This window comes from Silurus aristotelis, assembly GCF_946808225.1.
Source record: "Silurus aristotelis genome assembly, chromosome: 18".
NCBI classification, from domain to species: domain Eukaryota; kingdom Metazoa; phylum Chordata; class Actinopteri; order Siluriformes; family Siluridae; genus Silurus; species Silurus aristotelis.
Window position 1 is genome coordinate 14,729,434 of NC_139591.1, and position 20,957 is coordinate 14,750,390.

General features: G+C 40.5%; 1 protein-coding gene across 4 annotated transcripts in view; it reads right to left on the reverse strand.

Moving 5' to 3' along the window:
* Positions 1-6,211: 6,211 nt before the first annotated feature.
* apc (APC regulator of WNT signaling pathway) overlaps positions 6,212-20,957 on the reverse strand; it is a 36,128-nt gene continuing 21,382 nt past the window's right edge. For 3 of the 4 annotated variants that reach the window (XM_083569405.1, XM_083569404.1, XM_083569406.1), the window contains 13 exons: positions 20,423-20,600; positions 20,067-20,175; positions 19,813-19,926; positions 17,305-17,388; positions 15,801-15,887; positions 15,287-15,385; positions 14,691-15,069; positions 14,474-14,569; positions 14,243-14,382; positions 14,072-14,149; positions 13,855-13,971; positions 13,554-13,768; positions 6,212-13,457 (listed from right to left, as the gene is read on the reverse strand). In XM_083569405.1, coding sequence (XP_083425531.1) covers positions 7,103-13,457; positions 13,554-13,768; positions 13,855-13,971; positions 14,072-14,149; positions 14,243-14,382; positions 14,474-14,569; positions 14,691-15,069; positions 15,287-15,385; positions 15,801-15,887; positions 17,305-17,388; positions 19,813-19,926; positions 20,067-20,175; positions 20,423-20,600 — 8,051 coding nt within the window. In that variant the 3' untranslated portion in view covers positions 6,212-7,102. Of the gene's footprint in view, positions 13,458-13,553; positions 13,769-13,854; positions 13,972-14,071; positions 14,150-14,242; positions 14,383-14,473; positions 14,570-14,690; positions 15,070-15,286; positions 15,386-15,800; positions 15,888-17,304; positions 17,389-19,807; positions 19,927-20,066; positions 20,176-20,422; positions 20,601-20,957 lie in introns of all 4 variants that reach the window. The other variant, XM_083569403.1, reaches the window with a different exon arrangement.

The following is a 20,957-nucleotide window of genomic DNA, read 5'->3' on the forward strand; positions in this document are numbered from 1 at the left end:
TTTGAATTGTTTATTAATAAAGTGTTTTTTTTGTGTGTCAGTGTCGGGCTGCAAAGATGAAGTTGACGATGCTCACTCGTCATCTTCGCAGTGAACGCGCCTATAGAGAGAAATGCACACTTAATACGGAATACATAATAAGCATATGCTAGTCGGTTTATTTTCGTTTTTAATTGTTTTGTTTAAAAGTAGACAATTCAAGCTTTCTATATAGAAAAACGAATGGAATATTTTTATCATTTCCTAAATTATTCATAAGAAATTTATAAATTGTGCTAAATATTTTTAATAGGCCTACATTTAAAAAAAATCTTTCTCTCCCAGCACCCCCACTTCCTGCGGCCATGGCCTTCGGCCACAGATTTTGGGACTTACAGCTATAAATGCCGTACCTAACTTTAAATGTTAACAGTTCCTGAAAAAAGTGGGCTACATAAACAATTTAAAAATGGAAAGTTATAGATGATGAAGTTAAATAGTTTTTCCTGAATTTAATAATTTTTTTCTTCATATATAAAAAACTTTCTTTTCGGCCTTTCCCGTTGGGGGTCGCCACAGCGGATCCTCCGCACGTTTGATTTGGCACATGTTTTACGCTGGATACCCTTCCTAACGCAACCCTCCCCAATTTATCCGGGCTTGGGACCGGCACTAAGAGTGGCTGGGGATGGTTCCCTGACCGGGAATCGAACCCGGGTCGCAGCGGTGGGAGCACTGCATCTTAACCACTAGACCATATATAAATACACAAAATCAGTTTTGAAGCAATCCAGAAAAGTATTGGGCTAAAAGCCACATGTCTCATTAGTTTATCTTTTAAATTGAATGAAGATATCTTAAAAAATGAGATTCCTACAAATATTTATTTGAGACTATGGTTCACCCCGCCCTTCCACTGTTTGAGAGCCACCTGCTAAACTCAGGTGGCCATTCATACTCTATTCATACAGTCTGCACATAAATGAATGGCTGACCATTAAAGGCTATTGTTATGTTTGCATGTTTGGCTATTGATATTGAGTTTGCATTCATATTGATGGCCAGGTAGTCAGACAAGCTAATGTTTTACAGTCATGGCCATTCATATTGATGTCTGGCCATTCCAATCGCAACAATTCACACACACACACACACACAGACACTTACTTTTTTTCGTATAATAACAAACGGACAATAAAACGTATAACATCGTATAAAACTGTAAAGGGAGATATATTGTAACTTCTTTCAGCTTCTCCCATTAGGGGTCGCCACAGCGACTCATCCATCTCCATACCCCTCTGTCCTCTACATCTGCCTCTTTTAACCCAACTACCTGCATGTTTTCCCTCACCACATTCATTAACCTCCTCATTGGCCTTCCTCTTTTCCCCCTTCCTGGTGGCTCCATTTTCAGCATTCTCCTACCGATATACCCTGTGTCCCTCCTCTGTCCAAACCATCTCAATCTCGCCTCCCTCACCTAGTCTCCAAAACGTCCTACATCCGCTGTCCTCCTAATAACTCCCAACGAAAACCTCAACATCTTCAGCTCTGCTACCTCCAGCTCCACCTCCTGTCTTTTAGTTAATGCCACTGTCTCTAAACCATACAACATCGTAGGTCTCACCACAGTCCTATATAACTTTCCCTTTCACTCTTGCAGATATGCTTCTATCACAAATCACTCCTGCCACTCTTCTCCACCCACTCCACCCAGCCTGCACTCTTTTCTTCACTTCTTTTCTTCTACACTCTTCATTATCTTGAACTCTTGAACCCAGGTACCCGAACTCCACCATCTTCTCCACCTCTTCTCCCTGCAACTGCACCACTCCACTGCCATCCTTCTCATTCACACACATGTACTCTTACTCATACTTAATTTTATTCTCCTTCTCTCCAGCGTGTACCTCCACCTCTTCAGACTCTTCTCCACCCGCTCCCTACTCTCACCACAAATCACAATATCATCTGCAAACATCATAGTCCACGGAGACTCCTGTCTGACCTCGTCCGTCAACCTGTCCATTACCACTGCATACAGGAAAGGGCTCAGAGCCGATCCTTGATGCAGTTCAACCTCCACCTTGAACCAGTCTTTATTTCCTACTGCACACTTCACTGCAGTCACACTGTCCTCATACATCTCCTGCACCACCCTCACATACTTCTCTAAAACACCTGACTTCCTCATACAATACCACATTGTAACTTACAGATGTAAAATAGGCTCAGATTGTCCATCTCCATGCAGATTTCCAAGTCTCTGTTGTTACTTCGCCCCCACATATGTTCCACCTCGCTGCTTTGCAAATCGCAGATAAAAAATTTTTTTTGACTGTTCATTTTTTTCTTTATTTTCTTTCTTTATTTATTTTTTGTTAACAAAGCCCAGTTGGCTTGAGCTGAAAACAGCTGTTTGTGCCGAACTGAGAGCTGCATTTACTTTCTGGTCTGTCCCAGTGCACGTGTGCTGCTTCGACCAGTAAGAGTTTGTAAAGAGTACTCACCTATAAGGCCTTGAATAATCTGGCCCCTCAATATCTATGTGAGCTGTTAACCCCCTACACACCTTCACGTGCTCTACGGTCCTCTGAAGCTGGTCTTCTCAATGCCCAAAAAACACGGCTAAAAACTGTGGGTGATCGGGCTTTTTCTTCGTTGACTCCTAAACTGTGGAATTCCCTGCCCTCAGAGATCAGGAATGCAGAATCCCTGGGTGTTTTTAAATCCCATCTTAAAACATACTTTTTTAGGGTAGCTTTTATGTGACTTCTTTGTTTGTTTTTTATTGGGTTTTTATTTTTTGTATAGTTAGTTTTAAGTGTTTGCATTATTATGTGTATCTTTTAATTTTATCTGTTATGTCAAGCGCTTTGAGAAACTCCTTTTAAAGGCCCTATACAAAATAAAGTTTATTATTATTATTATTGTTATTATTATTATTATTATTATTATTATTATTATTATTATTATTATTATTTATCTTTCCTAATAAACTGGGATTTGCATGTGAATGTGTCTGTGTCTCGTTATTACAATAATAATGTAAGTAGTGCATTATTGTTTGTAGTGTACTGCTTACACAAATTCAGCAAATAAATCATTATACATTTTCCATTGAAAAACAGTGATCTGAAATCGCTGCTTGAGGCTTAGACCTTTAGAATGATGTGTGATGTTAGTCATGGTTATTCTTGTGCATTTTTATTTAATCTATTGCAAAACACCTCCGAAAAATAGGATATCGGTTGCGCTGGCGCAACACTGATGACTAAAATTTTTTAAAAACGGACATTAGATAGATCGAAAACATGCAAATTTGAGACAAAATATGAGGAGGTCCACTTTATTATGGGAACAACTGCATATTTGCACATTTATATCGTTCATGCATTTATCAAACTACAGAATTTAAGGAAACATTAGAAATGTCGATAGTATGTCCAGACTGGTTGACCCTCTAAAATGTCACGTTTTTTTCAAATAAGCACTTTTTGCCATTACAGTGAGCAGAAAAGCATTACAGAATTGTTGTGTTGCTGTGGGCATAGAGACACTCATCACACTCTCAAAACCAGTCCAGAACTAAATTTTATCTGCATGTACACCTTTACATTGAGGATACATTATTCCTGACCAAATCTCCAAATCCAGAATTGCAGCCCGAGACTTCCACCATGCTTCACTGTTGCCACTCTCCAAACCTTCAGCAAACAACTTGTCTCTTGCTACAGCCAAATATTTCACATTTTGACTAATCAAAGCGCACCTGTTGTTATTTTTCTGAACCCCGGCTCCTATGTTTTTATGCATAGTTGAGACGCTTATGGCAAAGGTATGCCTTTTTGGCCACAATTTTTCTATGACCAATTCTGTCCAGACTTCTCCAGCCAATTAATGGGTATACCTGGGTCAGCTCTTTGCAGATGGCACTACTGGACATCTTCCACTGTTGAAGGAAAGTATGCATAATTTGTCCTTCATCTGCTGCATTCTTTGCCAAAAACTGCACCAACAGTCATAAAAATTGCAACACTATATTTCGAAAAGTTAGAGGACATCTGGTCATAATTATGGTACGTGCTTTTTGAGCATTGCATTCCACATTCAGTCCCAATTTACTTTTAAAATTCCCTCAATTTTTCTGGAAGATGACTACATTTTAGTGTGTGACTCCAGCTTTGTGGTAACAGTTTGGAGAAGAACCATAAAAAAAATGGCAGGAAAGGTCAAGTGTCCCAGTACTTTAGTCAATATAGTGTAGCTTGCACAGCACATCTCAAAACCACAGTCTGCTGTGAAATTAAACTGCACCTTTCACACCCTCACTTAGTAGAAGTTTGGCTGATCCTCACTCAGTTTTAAGTCCATTTTATTTATATATATATATATATATACAGTGGAACTCTGTTGTACGAGCATAATTCGTTCTGGAAAATTGCTCGTAGGTCCATTTGCTCGTACATTCGAACTGATTTTCCCCATAAGAATGAATGTAAAAGTGATTTAATTCGTTCCAAGATCTCATTCGAGCGCTTATTTCTGCACTTAAAAAGTAATTGTAGCCTATTTTAACAAACAAATACACCGCAAATGACCGTAATGTAAACATAATTTAACACTTACTGTCAGGGAGCTCCCTGATTCTTCTCCCGTGTGTGCCCCTGCCCGCACGGAGCTGCTTACTAATCACACACCTGACTCTCGTTTAGCACTAATCACCCAACCATATATAAACCCCTCATTCACCCTCACTCGCTGTCCGTTATTATCAATGGTTTGGCTGTACATGTCACGATTCTCCCGTGCTTGTGGTCAGCGGCGCGGGTCTCCTACGCGCTCCTTTGGATATTACACAGACTGCTTCGCATCCAGTTCTGGACTAGTGGACCGCGCTCCCACCGCGCACCACTGGATTACTTCCCAGTTACTGCGAGTACGCGTTTTTGCAAAATAAACTTTGTTTGCTTTGACTTCGGCTTCCGCCTCTGTTTCTCGCATAACACTTACTCATGTGGTAGTGGTTGATTGCGAGTGTGAGACGCACATCACGCTCGTAACCTCCTCGGTTTCCATGGTATTTCTATTTACTTTCATTTTCACAGCACCATCACTGATTTACTTGGGAGACATTTTTTTAAGATTTCTAGTGAAATAAAAATATAAAACCAAAAAAAGTTAAGTTTTTGCTGCACTGAACAACGAGAGCGACCAAGTGATACGTCATTAAGTAAGAGATTGATGCGACCCTCCGCCGAAAACGGTGAACCGGCAGCGTGAGTTTGCTCGGAAACAGGGTAAAATTTAGCGAGCAAATCCGATTGCTCGTACAATAGGTTGCTCGTACAACGGGGTTTTACCGATTATATAAACACTCTGGGACTAGCTGTATAAACTGAACTTACGTGCACATTTAGCCTTTTTATTAGAAACCATCGAACAGTCATATAGTCAGTCAGTTAGTAACCTTTATTAAACTTTACTAACTGACTGACTACATGACTGTTTGATGGTTTTTAAATAAAAAGGCTAAATGTGCACGTAATTTTTCTGTGTTTTTGGCATCTCAAAGTCGTCGGCGGACACTGAAACAGAGCCCATCCAGCTGCCCCCTCAAATCTCTAGCCAGCAGTCGTCCATGCTCCAGCAGTCACATACATGTATACCCAAAATGGGAGCTGCAGAAAGAAGTATACTACCCTATATTAATCACTATTTTAAATGGATTTTAATTGACTCCTGGGTAGGCTAGGCCATGTTACGAAAGCGTTATCGGTAAGAATCTCCATCGTAAGTCGGGGACTACCTGTATACTGTACGGATTTTTGGTGTAGTGCTGCTTATCTGATCTGACTGTGTAACACAAAATTACAGCATGACAGTGCAAGCTAAATTGCAATTTGAAGAAAAAAAAAGAAAAAAAAAATTACCCCTAATTATGGGGGAAGACAAAAAAACCCCAAAACTTTTGCATCTGATATTATGGATTAGATTGCTGCATTTTCTTGTTTAGGAATTAAGCAACTAGTAATTAAGGTAAACAAATCAGTAGCAAAAGCATCATTAATTTATTTACACATTTGTGCAATCTGAGAAACTACACCATTGGCGAAATGAATTCAACTATGAAATATAATGAACCTTTAACTGTATTTCCCTGGTTAAATAGGTAGTATGTGATGTACACCATTGCAGAATCAATAATAAAATTCACAGGAATCAACAGTCACCAAAATGGTGTTTATTTCATTGATTTGTAATTTGAAAAGTATGTCAAACATCAATCAGCCTACTTTATTGCATGAGGGGGAAAAAAATAAAAACCAATGTCATTTTGGTAGAAGAGTATATCTGATCATGTGCTTTAACAATAACTCTGAATAATGGGTAAATTAAAGTGGATTTTTAAAAACAACACCAAAACCTACAATAATTTAATTCTAACAACTTCAGACCTTCGGAAACCAATGCATCAATTTAAAACACTCACCTCACCTGGAAATGTTGTACACAAATAGCAGAGCAGTAAATCTATTTATTTTTATAAGCTATGTCCATTGTAAATATCAGAAGTGTTTTGTTTTCCTTACTTTCAAAAACACACAGACAAAAGTGTAAAATGTTACACTACAGCTATTAGCATACTGTGTCCACATAAATGTGCATCTTTACTTCAGGAAAGAGCAGAACATTGGATGAGATCATGCAAGGAGCAGAAGTCATAACATACAATATGTGGCAGTAAAAATTATTTCGACATTTGAATTAATACAGGTGTACAGTTCCTTACAAATCAAATGCATTAGTAAGGAGGGTCAAACGAAAGCTATTACAACATCCCAAATATTCCACTGTAATTATCTACCTCAAGTCAGGCAAAATAAGACCTTGTCGCCAGTTTAAATTAAATATATACATAATTAAATCTGTACAAATTGACGTACAATTTCCTGTCCCTTCCTACTCAGATAATCAACATGTGCCTGTCATACTTCTACCAGTTAAATGACACAACCGCATATTTGTTTTGACTACAATATGTTTTAAAAAAAAAAGTGTTTCTGCCACAGAAATGAACAGAACATGTTCCAACAATTGTCCAGTCTATTAACAATTTTTACACCGAGGTGACAATATAGGACCCACTTTCCGTTGTGTCTCCTTTAGAGTCTCTCTTTTTTACATTACTGTTAACTGGAGTGGGAATCTGAGACGGTCTCGGTGTTGTGTTATCAGCACTGCTCTTTCTAGGGCTGGGTGTATAGTTAAAAGGACTAACTCTAGCAGCAACGGCACCACTAGGGGAGCTGTGCTTGCTGGAATTGGTCGAGCTGAAAGGTGTACGGTCGGCCACAGCAATTTCATGAACTTCCGTAGCGATATTTGGAGTGCTTAAAACAGGCTTAATGTCAGTCACCTTTCTGTCAAGACTCTCACTACTTCGTATCAAGTTCAAATTAGTTTCTGAACCGAGACGTCGACTGGACACACACTCATTGTTTGCTGGCTGCTTATGTTGCATTTCACTCAAGTCCCAATCACTGGGATGCAGCCTTCCAGACAAGCCATCAATTACTGGAGGGGTGTTTGCTGTTGGTGATTTACTAGACCTAGGGCTATTGATAGGACAGTCTTCAATTCTCACCCAGACATCCTCAGTTTTAGACGTTGTGCTTACATCGCTAGTTGGATCAGACAAGTCTAGAGACATTGAGGGACCCGATTCATTATTTTTTATTTTCTTCCATGTGCCTTTCCTTTCTAGCCCCCCATCTTTGTTGTGTCCAGATCGCTGAGGAGGATTAGCTGGCTGACGTTCATCTTCACTTCTGCCCTTTTCACTGGACTCAGATGATGCAGAGAGTATCGAGGAACTGCTACCTGTTCTTTTCCAAGTGCCTACTCTTGGAAGAGAGGAAGAATGTTTACTGTGCTCCCTTTTCCATGTGCCTCCTTTGTTAATTGGGAGTCTTGAGGGGGACTCTGAATGCGATCGGGAGATGTCATGCCGTCTAAGTGACTTCCCATCTCCATTTTCAGAAGAATTTTGGCTTTGAGGGGACTTTTTCCAGCCACTTCCTTGGTAGGGCAGTGAGAGAGACATGTCTGGTAAGGATGGGCTTGAAATAGGTGTTTGAGACTGACTTGGGGAGGAAGGAGACAAAGACTCAAAAGAAGCAGACTCCTCTAATTTTCTTTTCAGGGTTGGACTAGGGGCTTCTTTAATAAATGTAGATTGGCGAACAAGTCCAGGTTTCTCTGATCTGTCTGACTCACTCCCACTTGACTTTGTGGAAGACATTCGCGATAGATCTGTTTTCTTTGAAGGTCCTGTGGCTCCACACTGATTTAGACTTTTTGAAGCAGATTCACTCCTGGGTAAACCACTGGTGCTTCTAGGCAAGCCACTGTGTTTCGGAGGTGTTTGCTGACCCAGCTGCCTTCCTGGAGAGGGGTAAGACATTCGACCAGACCCAGGTTTAGAAGTTGCATTTGGAGAAACAGTACGAGGTATCTGAGAAAATTTGTTTGGTGGAGTTAACACATTTCTACCTGGAGAGGCAGAGGTACGGCCAGGAGACTGCATGGGTCTAGCTAGGGGTTGCTGGGGTGGTCTAGATGGTGTGGAATCTCTGGATCCTGATCGAGAGGACGTTTTACTTAATCCTCCTTGGGAGGCAGCTGATTCTCTGGCAGGACTAGGATCCGATTTTGATGGTGTCTTCATAGTCCTTGGAGAATTTCCAGAATTTGGTGCCTGAAGAGCTGGGGGTTTTGTGGCTTGCCCACGAGTAGGAGGCTTTTTTGGAATGGGGCTGGTACTGGGAGAACTGCTTCTCACGCCAGGAACATGAACCATCGTCCGGCCTCTTGAAACTACAGGACCTTGAGCTTGTCTTTGTTGAGAAGTCATGGTCTCAAGACTAGCTCGTGGTTTTCCAGTGATAAGACTTTTATACACTTTCTTCCCACCTTTAAGGCTTTTGGCAGTTTCCTCCTCTTTCTTTTTGGTCTCTAAAGTGCTTTTCTCACCCGGTTTCAGTATTCTTGGTCCTTTAAGGGCAGGTGGCTTATTGTCATCTTGATTCAAAGGCAGGTGGAATGGGGATCCAATGGAAATGCCAGATTTAAGAGAAAGGATAGAATCTGAATCAGACGATCCTTGTCTGGACAGACTCGCTGCAGCCTGGTGCAGACTGCTAACAATTGAATTAGCACCTTCTTGGATGGCTTTCCAGTCAAACGATTCAGAGTCTGGAGACAAGGCTTGCTCTGAGATAGGACTGTGTGTATCGGTGAGATCCAGTATGAGGTCTGGTTCCTCTGCTAAAATCCCACCAGTTAACACACCTTTCTCCTCCTTAACTCCGTGTTCATCACTCTTACTTCTAGGTAGTTGCTTCTTTTTCTTTGGCATCGCAGAACTGATGCATTCTTGTAGAAGATCATCCTCAGAATCAATACTGAGTGAGCTAAGAGAACTATTCCGAGAGAAACATACAGGAGTGTCTTCCACATGAAAGGCTTTTGGTGCATAGCCAGAGGCCTGGGGCCTGGGCATTTCTACTTGTGATGTTTCCTCTTTTTGTGAGCAATCTTTGTTGTTGTTTTCTTGATCAATGTCACTTAAAGAACTGAGAGAGGAATTTCTTGAGAAACACACTGGGGTGTCCTCTATTGAAAAGTTTTGCTTTTCATCAGGCACTGTTCCAGCATTTTCTTTGGATGCAAGTGAATAACCTGGTTTTTGAAGAGCCTTTGCTGGGGCTCCCTGAAATGTGGCCACTCTGTTTGTGTTTCCAGAATGCTCTCCAATACTCTTTGCAGGTGGGAGCTTTCTTTGTTCCTTCTCTTTTCGGAGCTCAGCCTTCTCTTTGGAAAGGTCAAGATCGTCATCTTCAAAGTCAAGTGAGCTTAGTGAATCATTGCGAGAAAAGCAATAAGGAGTACCCTCAATTGGTGTGTAATGATGCGGAGAATCAAAGGCAAAACCTGGACGGGCACGTTCCTCAGTATTTAGAGGCTTATCTACCAATGCCTGTCTGGGGCCTGGCTTAGACTCTAGTTTTTTTGTTTCTATGTTTTTATCAGGATATACTGCTTCTGATAAGTTGCTTGAGGCATCTGGGCGCTTAAGCATTCTTGCTCGATATTCATTGCTTTGTGGCATTGGTTTTACAGGAGAAGTTGGCTTTTTCTTTTCAAACTCTTGCTGAACTAGACTGCCAGTAGCAGTAGGAGGGTGCTGAGTTTGATCTGACATTTTTTGCACTCTGAATGGCTTGTGTGTTTTACCTTTTGGCATTGCTGAGTTGATGCACTCAGCAAGAATGTCATCCCCTTCATTCTCACCAGCAGCGCTGTGCATGTCAAAAGATGCAACAATATCTGTTGTTTCTGTACTTTTACCCTCTGGGATGGTGTCTCGTATTTGATTTGATGCCTCTGCTTGGGGGGCTGGAATTTCCATAGTAGCCAACTCATTTGGAGGTGAATCTATGGTAAGGTCACTAAGAGATGTTGCTGTGGAGAAGTTAGTTGGTGTTCCTTCTACGCAATATACCCGAGGCATATCCTCTCCATGACTTAATGTCATATGTTTTTGCAGTTGTCTATTTTGTGTGGGAAGTATTTTGTATACAGGGAGCTGGCTTGGTTTACGGACCACTGGTGGTGGTATTCTTGAAGGAACTGGGGGTGTTTGCTTCTTGGGTTTTCTTGAGGACTTTGTAGGCATGGCCGAATTTATACATGCTTCTAAGATCTCTCTATCATCGTCGTCATCATCAGAGTCATCCAACATGTCCTTTTCAGATTCAATATTTGCTGGAGGCTTGTCTTGTCTCTTTGAATCATTAGTGTCTTCTTTCTCTGGTTCAGTCTTGTTTCCATGGTCATCCTCATGAAGAGGGGGCATTATCTTTAGCTCAACATCCTTTTGAATGAAGGGCTCATCCAGACTTAACGCACTGAGGCTTGACGCACATGAAAATCCTTCTGGCGTACTTTCTGTAGCAAAATGTAGAAGTGTGTCATTATCTGGAAGCACTTGCACTTTTTGCACAGCAGCATTGACAGCATTGACTGCATGTCTTGGTGCCAAGTCACATTTTTCAGCATGGGGTGGCACAGTAACTTTCTGTTTAATGGATGTTGTACGTGGGGGTGGTGGAGGAGGTGTCTTACTACGACTGGGAGGCATAGTTTGGCCAGGGCTATCCGGCAGGTCACTAGGGCTGATTATGCCGCTGACCATTCCACTGTACGGCTCACTCTGTACCGAACTTGCAATGGAGTGGCTCTCAAAGCTGTCAAGAGAGCTGACAGAAGTACATCTGCTAAACACAAGAGGGGTCTCTTGCACATAATGCTCAGGGGGACTTTTAGGAGTCTGAGCCCCACTTTTTGATGGAGATTTAGCACCTGATGAAAATTCTACTGCTTTCTGATGTCTGGAGCCCTCACCTTGCCCGACATGAGATCCTTGCTGTCGTGGTGGTTTCATTCTAACATAGTGGCTGGATGACTGACCTTCTGTTGCTCGCTGATCAGAAACGTTATTCGATGATTTCTGAGAAACAGGCAAAGTTGTATAGTTACTAGCTGCATTGACATTCTGTTTACAGCTCTCCATTTCATCCTCAGAAGATAAGGATGATAAAGAGCTTCCCCTTGAAAAACATATAGGTGTATCCTCCACACAATAGGTCTGCAATGTTTCTTGATTTATTGTTGGAGCCTTGCAAGTGCTCTTTTGAATTGCCCTGCCAGGCCCTGGTCGGTTCTGAACTGAGGATTGCTGGAGCTGTTTTTGCCTGTTTTGAGTTTTTATTGAGGAAATAGAAGATGAACTGTCCTGGCTTAACTGGTCCTTGACAGAGCTTTGTGAAGATGATGCCTTTGAATGACTGAACACTGTTTTTTTAGAAGATGTATCAGAATACTTCAGACTGTAATCAATTGGTTGTTCTACGTGATGATCTTCATTGTATTTTATACTGTAATTGGTAGGCTGCTCATCAAGTTGATCCTCTTCCGAATAGCATTCACTGTAGTTAGTTGGTTTGTCCTCACCAAAATCATCAACAGGACAAATAGTTTGACTAATTTTTTTGTTCATTCCATGTCCGGAAGCATTGCTACTTTGCTCACTAGGTCCCCTGGAACGGAATCCTGCAGATATGTCCTGTTGCACAAACAGGGGCTGGTATTTTTTAAGCTTATCTTCACTTTCACTACTTCCATCTTTGTACATTGGGTACCCTGGGCTTTGGGACCTCGGATTGTGCTCAGAAAGTTTCATTTCTTCCTCCAAAATCTTGGGCCTTGCCCACCTCTCATTCTGACTTGGGCTTTGTCGGCCAGAATTGAGCTGCTCATCTGAATACTTCAAACTGTAGTTAATTGGCGTGTCTAGATCACCATCATCATCCTCCATATGATTTGCATTGTGTATCTTATGAGCAAGGTCAGCAGGATATTTTCTGTAGACACACCACTTTCCTTCATCATCTTCAGAGTAGGAATCTACAGATGGTTTCATTTGACCCCTTTTTCCATAGCCATCAGAGCTACTGACACTATTAAGGCTGTCATTGGATGCCCTATATTCCAGTTTGGGCATTGGGCAAGGTCTACCCGATGCCTCTGGTTTACTGTAGCTGAACATGTTTTGATGACTGTGAACCCCAGTCTGACGTCTGATAAGATCATCCTGGACTACAAGAGGGTCAGGTGTAGATCCAGCATTCCGGTCATCTAGGCCCAAGTGCATGTTTTGTACTTCTTCCATTACCATTGCTATTTGTGCTGCAGTGGTAGGAATTTGGATTCCTATTCTTTTTCCAGAGTCAGAATCTGGGTGGACAGCTCTTCTCTCCCGATCCAGACTCTTGTCTCTTTCAGCCCTAACACTGTCTGCATTTCCCCTATTCTCCCGAGAAGATGGGCTGGAGAGCACTGGTGTGTTCATGTAAGGGGAGCGAACACCAACACCGCTACTGTTAAAACCATCTGACCTGCAAATCCCGTCGTACTCGCCATAAACACTGTGCTTATGCCGAGGTTTGCTCCTGTGAGAGGCTTTAGGACTCAAATTATCTATATTATCAAAAGTTTCAGAAAGATGCTGTGCATCCAGTTCTTCAATTAGTGCTTTCTGTTTTCTTACATGTAGTGAAGGCAGGCTAGATCCAGGAGACATTATGTTTGCGTCCTTGTATTTGGCAGGCCGATTGGCCATGAGGTTTCTCAGAGCTGCAGCACTACCCATAGCAATCATTTTGTGCTTGGAGTGAATCAGATTTTTTAGCATACTAACAGCACCCATATCCCACAATGCCTCCTGATCTTTTGCATTTCGAGCAGAGAGGTTCCACAGAGTTCCACAGGCATTGCTCACTATTGTTAAACTGTGAGATTTCAGGTGCTGAAGAAGGGTCTGCAGACAGCTGCTCTCACGCAGAATTTGCCTACAAAGATATTATAAAAGAGACAGGAATTTGAATTTGCAGCCCTAGGAGCACAATACAAACTGCATATTTGAAAAGCATAAAATGGAATTTCACCTGTGTTCTTCATTTGTGGCTATAAGACTCGAAACATTCCTCAAGATGCCTCCTCCACTTTCTATAATGGCAAGGGTGTTGGTTTGGCTTCTGTAGGTTAAAGTGCTCACTAAAAAAGCCAATGCACCAGCAACAGAACAGATATCAGCCTTGTTTTCCGTGCAATGAGCAGATAAGTTCCAAAGGGCACTAAGAACACTTTTTAGTGTTGATTCCTAGGAAGAAAAAAATGTATGGTTTGTAAGATGTCATGATACAAAACAGACAACAAAATGGATACTGTGCTTAAAAATGTCCTTACCTTCTGAACCTCAAGGGCACACTCCATTAGAGCTCTGACACTGCCAACCTCGCGCAATGTCTTTTTACTATTGACATCAGCACGCCAAGACAGATTTCTCATCACACTGGCAATTACCTGAAAAAATAAAAAATAATCAAATAAAAAAATTATTGGATTAATCCAAGATTTTGGATTAATCCAGATATTTACACTTGCTATATGATACTAAATTTACCTGTTGCAAATCCTCACTCTCAGATTTCAACTGCGCTACCATGGCCCTCATACAGCCCTTCATGGAACAAAGTGTGGCCTGTTTAAAAAATAATAAAGAAAATCATAGTTAAGAACAACATAAATTATTTTTATTACAATAATTAGTGAAAGTATCAAAGGAATTCCTTACCTTGTTGGCTACATCTCCAAAAGTTAAGTTAGTTAGAGCCATGCCAGCATATCTTCTTAGTGTAACACTGTAGTGGTCACTTGTAAGGCCATAAATTTCACAGTCCACCTGTAACAGTTCACCTATAGCCTGCAGTCCACCTACAAATCATAACCATTTAGAAGTTATAAAACATTGTTTTATAACTCATTGAGAACTTTAAATATCAATAGAAATGAATCAAGACCTTACCAAGTTCATTCATTGCATGTCTATGCTCCTCATCAAAGGACAGTTTCATGAGAACACAAACTGCTGGGCAGATCTGGTGCTCCATAGGTGAAGGCACTAAAATTCAAAGGAGACTTACATTTGCATTTACACTTACAATTCAATGGTAACTTAGTATAAGAGTTCTGTGACATAGCAATAAACCCTAAGGACAAGAAAATCAAAAATCCATGCTTACTTGGATTTTTGTCTTGGTCTACTCCACGCTCATGGCTTTCTTGCCATTCCCAGCAGGTCTCGCAGTATGCCCTGATCTGTTCCAGCAAGTGGAGCACCCGAATCTCTCTCCGGCCACGTTTGTCGTCCGGCTGCGAGTGAATGATGTTATGTAGCGCAGCACTGGCCCTTGCTCGGGCTTCCTTGCTTCCTCGAGAGTTGCCCAGCAGAACAGAGTCCTTATCATTGCCATGAAGGAGCTGGATAAGCAAAGGCAGGCAGCCAGATTGACGCATGGCTATGCAACTGTCCTGAGAACTCGACATGGCCAGGAGAGTGCGAGACATGTCATCCTTATCATGAGTGCCCAGCATAGAGAGTAGTGAGTACACCATTTCAACCTGCAAAGAACGGACAAAAGTAAAAAGTTCTTCATGTAAGAGCAATTAGAAATCTAATGAATGATACATTGATATTAATAATTTATCTTTTTTTTTTTCTAGTAAAAGTTTTCCCCAAAGAGAACAAATACAGCTACAGATGTAGTACTTTTAAAGCCATGTTCTACAGTATTTTTGTAGGTTTGTCCTCTGTTATAACTCCGGTATATTAATTCACCTTGGTGCCCAAATGACTGGTAAGTCTGCGTGGTACCGAGTAGCTTCCTCCAGTACTCATCTCACTGGCTGTGTCATGATCCACACGAGAGCTTGAGCCCTGGCAAAACATAATGAGTTATCTTAAAAAAAATAATAATTTTATCCTTACTGCAAAAAATAAGCAATTTATTGAGGGACATGCTTAAACAGGAGAACAATGCAGAACATTTAATTACAAGTCAAATTTTAAGTCAACTAAGGTCAAGAAAACACATTTGGTCCTTGTGGCTAATCCAGTGATACAGCTGTGGCGCAACCTCTCTGCAAAACCCTATTGTTTAGAGAGCCAGGAAAACAGCATGCAACTTTCCAGCAAGTTCACAATAGACACTGAAAAACATTACATTTCTGTTTTAAAATAGCACTCTTTGAATAGCCTTTTAAATTTGGTTCCAATTGCCAAAATTAGGCTGCAAAATGAACAAATTCAGTGAGAAGTGCAAAAAGTATTTTGCGAGTTTGTCTTTTGTTACCTGAGAACACGCTCCATTCCCAATGACAGGGTCTCCTGATGCCTGTGCCCCCTCAGCCTGGGTCATGAGCTCATGCTTCACCTGAGGCTGGGCAAAATTTGAGAGATAAAGTGGAGGTGATAATTAAATATATTTGATTTTATCAGACTGTGTCAGATTGTGTTTTATTCTTTAAGAAATAGTTTTAAATTATTCCATGAAAAACTACTGTTTTCTATAATCTATCTATCTATCTATCTATCTATCTATCTATCTATCTATCTATCTATCTATCTATCTATCTATCTATCTATCTATCTATCTATCTATCTATCTATCTAATTATATAGTGAAAGCAAGCAGCTAATTTGATGAGGGTTTTTTTTGTTTGTTTGTTTTTTGCATGCAATGCTCCAGTTTTGCTAGAAATCGCTTACTAATTCTACATTGTGTTATATATTGAATCTGAAAATTCCGATACAGGCTCCTACCCCTACTTGCCACCAAATACCCGACCCCATCCATTCAACTCAATTTATTATAAAACGTATTATAAAACCATGTCTATTTTAATTGTGAACAGGCACACTCTGATACAGTCAGTCAATTAGACAGCTGTAGTCATCGAGACTTTCTCTTCCTGACCTACATAATCAGAAAATGGCACAGAGACACGTGTACGTGTATGGCGTGTATATGAGGTGTACGGACACCTGTATATGCAGCTAATTTATAGGTCAACATATTTCTTACCAAAAACTCGAACGCTCTTAAATGCCTATATAAACTGGGATTGAACCTTCCACTTACACGTCAAGTCTAATGGACACTAATATGTACATCTAAAGGCCAGGTCACATTCACATCTGTTCATGCTCTGTCAAGCAAAGAGGCTATATTTGGTACACAAGAGAACGCCATTAAACTGTAATAGCTGAATGAAAAGGTTCATGCATGTATATTTAAAATCAAAAGCACTGGAGAAGTGCTTATACACAAGAGGATTCTCATTATGAGTAATATATTTTTGATTATATAATCAGTATAAAACAAATGTAGAAAAAAATTATAGATTTTTCCTTATGCCATTACTTATTCCATTCTGTTCATTTCAATAGAGCAATTATTTGACACATTCATAGGCCAAAAACAGGAAAAAAAAAAAAAAGTAACAAAAAACCCAAGGCGGAAATTGAGACATCCTGTCATCTCTGAAAGGGTGAAATACTTAGTCATGTGAGCTACATTATCAAAACCTCTGCCAGTTGTGAGATAAAAAAAACAACAACACTGAAACAGTGAATAACATAGTCTGGTGATTTAATCAATACCACAATAAACTGTCCCAATAGAGTATTTTTGATCAGTGAGATACATAATTGAGACACATGACATTAAAATACCTCAATTGTACAGGGATTCTTACTAAATGCCTCTAATAAGACTAATCTGACTACCCACATGCATGTGTTTATTTAATTCTATTGAATCTCCATAAAGGGTGCTGAGAGTTTGGTAGACTAACCTCAGTTTCTGAAGGCTGGGATTGTAAATGCTGGCGCAACCTCAGCATGTCCTTCTCGATCTGTTGGATACGTGCCAACCTCACCTGAGAACATAGCCAGCCACATTATATATTAGAAAATTCAAAGGCAACAAGACAACCACAGTTCCTTGAAAAAATTCTCAGTACTAAAATTAAGTTTTTTTCCTCATTTGCAAATCACTTTAAAGTGACGCTAATGTCTCACACATAATATAGGAGCAAATGCTAATAGCCATAATAACAGTCAAGCAAATGGCAAGAAAATCTTAAGGCAAAAGTTTACGGTGAAGCTATAAGTCAAAATGTCAAAATTTTAATGCTGAACAATTAATACTGGCAACCCAGGATACATTTGAATGTACAGTACAGACCAAAAGTTTGGACACACCTTCTCATTCAAAGAGTTTTCTTTATTTTCATGACTATGAAAATTGTAGTCACACTGAAGGCAACACATGTGGAATTATATACATAACAAAAAAGTGTGAAACAACTGAAAATATGTCATATTGTAGGTTCTTTAAAGTAGCCACCTTTTGCTTAGATTACTGCTTTGCACACTCTTGGCATTCTCTTGATGGCTACTTTGAAGAACCTACAATATGACATTTTCAGTTCACTTTTTTGTTATGTATATAATTCCACATGTGTTAATTCATAGTTTTGATGCCTTCAGTGTGACTCTACAATTTTCATAGTCATGAAAATAAAGAAAACTCTTTGAATGAGCAGGTGTGTCCAAACTTTTGGTCTGTACTGTATATATAATATATACAGTGGGTACGGAAAGTATTCAGACCCCCTTAAATTTTTCATTTTTTTTTATTTTGCAGCCATTTGCTAAAATCATTTAAGTTCATTTCTTTTCCTCATGAATGTACACATAGCACCCTATATTGACAGAAAAACACAGAATTGTTGACACTGTTGCAGATTTATTAAAAAAGAAAAACTAAAATATCACATGGTCCTAAGTATTCAGACCCTTTGCCCAGTATTTAGTAGAAGCCCCCTTTTGATCTAATACAGCCAGGAGTCTTTTTGGGAAGGCTGCAACAAGTTTTTCACACCTGGATTCAGGGATCCTCTGCCATTCCTCCTTGCAGATCCTCTCCAGTTCTGTCAAGTTGGACGGTAAACGTTGGTGGACAGCTATTTTTAGGTCTCTCCAGAGATGCTCAATTGGGTTTAAGTCATTGCTCTGGCTGGGCCATTCAAGAACAGTCACGGAGTTGTTGTGAAGCCACTCCATCGTTATTTTAGCTGTGTGCTTAGGGTCATTGTCTTGTTGGAAGGTAAACCTTCAGCCCAGTCTGAGGTCCAAAGCACTCTGGAGAAGGTTTTCGTCCAGGATATCCCTGTGCTTGGCCACATTCATCTTTCCCTTGATTGCAACCAGTCGTCCTGTCCCTGCAGCTGAAAAACACCCCCACAGCATGATGCTGCCACCACCATGCTTCATTGTTGAGACTGTACTGGACAGGTGATGAGCAGTGCCTGGTTTTCTCCACACATACCGCTTAGAATTAAGGCCAAAAAGTTCTATCTTGGTCTCATCAGACCAGAGAATCTTATTTCTCACCATCTTGGAGAACTCCATGCGGGTTTTCATGTGTCCTGCACTGAGGAGAGGCTTCCGTCGGGCCACTCTGCTATAAAGCCCCACTGGTGAAGGGCTGCAGTGATGGTTGACTTTCTACAACTTTCTCCCATCTCCCGACTGCATCTCTGGAGCTCAGCCACAGTGATCTTTGGGTTCTTCTTTACCTCTCTCACCAAGGCTCTTCTCCCCCGATAGCTCAGTTTGGCCGGTCGGCCAGCTCTAGGAATGGTTCTGGTCGTCCCAAACGTCTTCCATTTGAGGATTATGGAGGCCACTGTGCTCTTAGGAACCTTAAGTGCAGCAAAAAATTTTTTGGAACCTTGGCCAGATCTGTGCCTTGCCACAATTCTGTCTCTGAGCTCTTCAGGCAGTTCCTTTGACCTTAATGATTCTCATTTACTCTGACATGCATTGTGATCTGGAAGGTCTTATATAAACAGGTGTGTGGCTTTCCTAATCAAGTCCAATCAGTATAATCAAAAATTTCTGGACTCAAATGAAGGTGTAAAACCATCTCAAGGATGATCAGAAGAAATTGAGAGCACCTGAGTTAAATATATGAGTGTCACAGCAAAGGGTCTGAATACTTAGGACCATGTGATATTTCAGTTTTTCTTTTTTAATAAATCTGCAAAAAGGTCAACAATTCTGTGTTTTTCTGTCAGTATGGGGTGCTATGTGTACATTCATGAGAAAAAGAAATGAACTTAAATGATTTTAGCAAATGGCTGCAATATAACAAAAAGTGAAAAATTTAACGGGGTCTGAATACTTTCCGTACCCACTGTATATACAGTACAGACCAAAAGTTTGGACACACAAGGTGTGTCCAAACTTTTGGTCTGTACTGTAAATTATGTGCATTTTGTTTACTGCCACCTCACCTGTGCCCTCTTCTCCATGTCCTGGCATGTACCCAGCTGCTCCTCCATCGCTGCCCGGATCTGCCGAGCCTCGTAGTCCAGCTGCCTGCGAGTCATGTCTGTCTGTAATGAGAACTACACAGCAAAAAAAAAAGGGCATTTCTAATACAAGACACTACAATACGTCAACTATGTACTGCACAAAGTATTTTCTGAATAAATATATCTGGTCAATGATGCAGTAAAGAAAATCTATGATGAGGGAATTTATGTACATTTTCAGTCAGTGGCAGGCTGTCGATCCGTTTAGTGAGATTTTGCAACTGGGCATAGTACCAGTCCTTCTCTTTTTCCTCTTTCTGAAGTTCAGCCATTAACAAGGACCTAAACAGACACCAAATGAAGCACAAAAAAAACCAGACAATCAGATAAGCAATGCTATTAAATATGATACAGGGATGAAATACATTAATTTACTATGCCATCTGGAAGTAACAAAAAAAACAGCACCAGGGTTAAGCATAAAATTAGCACAAATTACTTTTAGATCATTGTGAACCATCTATTTAAGAAAAGTTTGATCCTTTAGCGCTCAAGGAAAATAAATTAATATCAGAAGAGGGTGGCCCACCTCTCCTTTTCCAGCTCTTCCAGGTATCCAGGACCATCTCTGCCTCCATTAGTCACACCTCTCCTGGGAAAGGAGCTCATGGGGCTGCTGTCAGCGGAGCGGCCTGAACTCGAGCCTGGCATGGACACCTTCGGTCTCATCTTCACCCCTGAGAAACTGTTAGGCTCTAGATTTATTTCTGAAATGTGAACAGAAGAAAAAATAAATGTGTGATGGCTTCCCATCTACTGAAACATTTTTGAAATTAAAAAAAGAACTAAGCAACTTATTAATAAATAAATACATTTTAGGGACAAACTGTTGAGCATAATAAAAATCCTGTAGCCTATTATACTGTATGGTCAGAAATACTGTATGTAGAACCGTGATCATAATATGTATTTTCTGAACATCCCATTGCATATAGTATTTCTGGTTTGCCGTTATAATAATCTTCACTCTTCTGGGAAGGCTTTCCACTAGATTTTGGAGTGTGACTGCATGTATTTGGCCATTTCTTGTTGGAAGAATCAGCCCAATAGTGTTCATTGGGGTT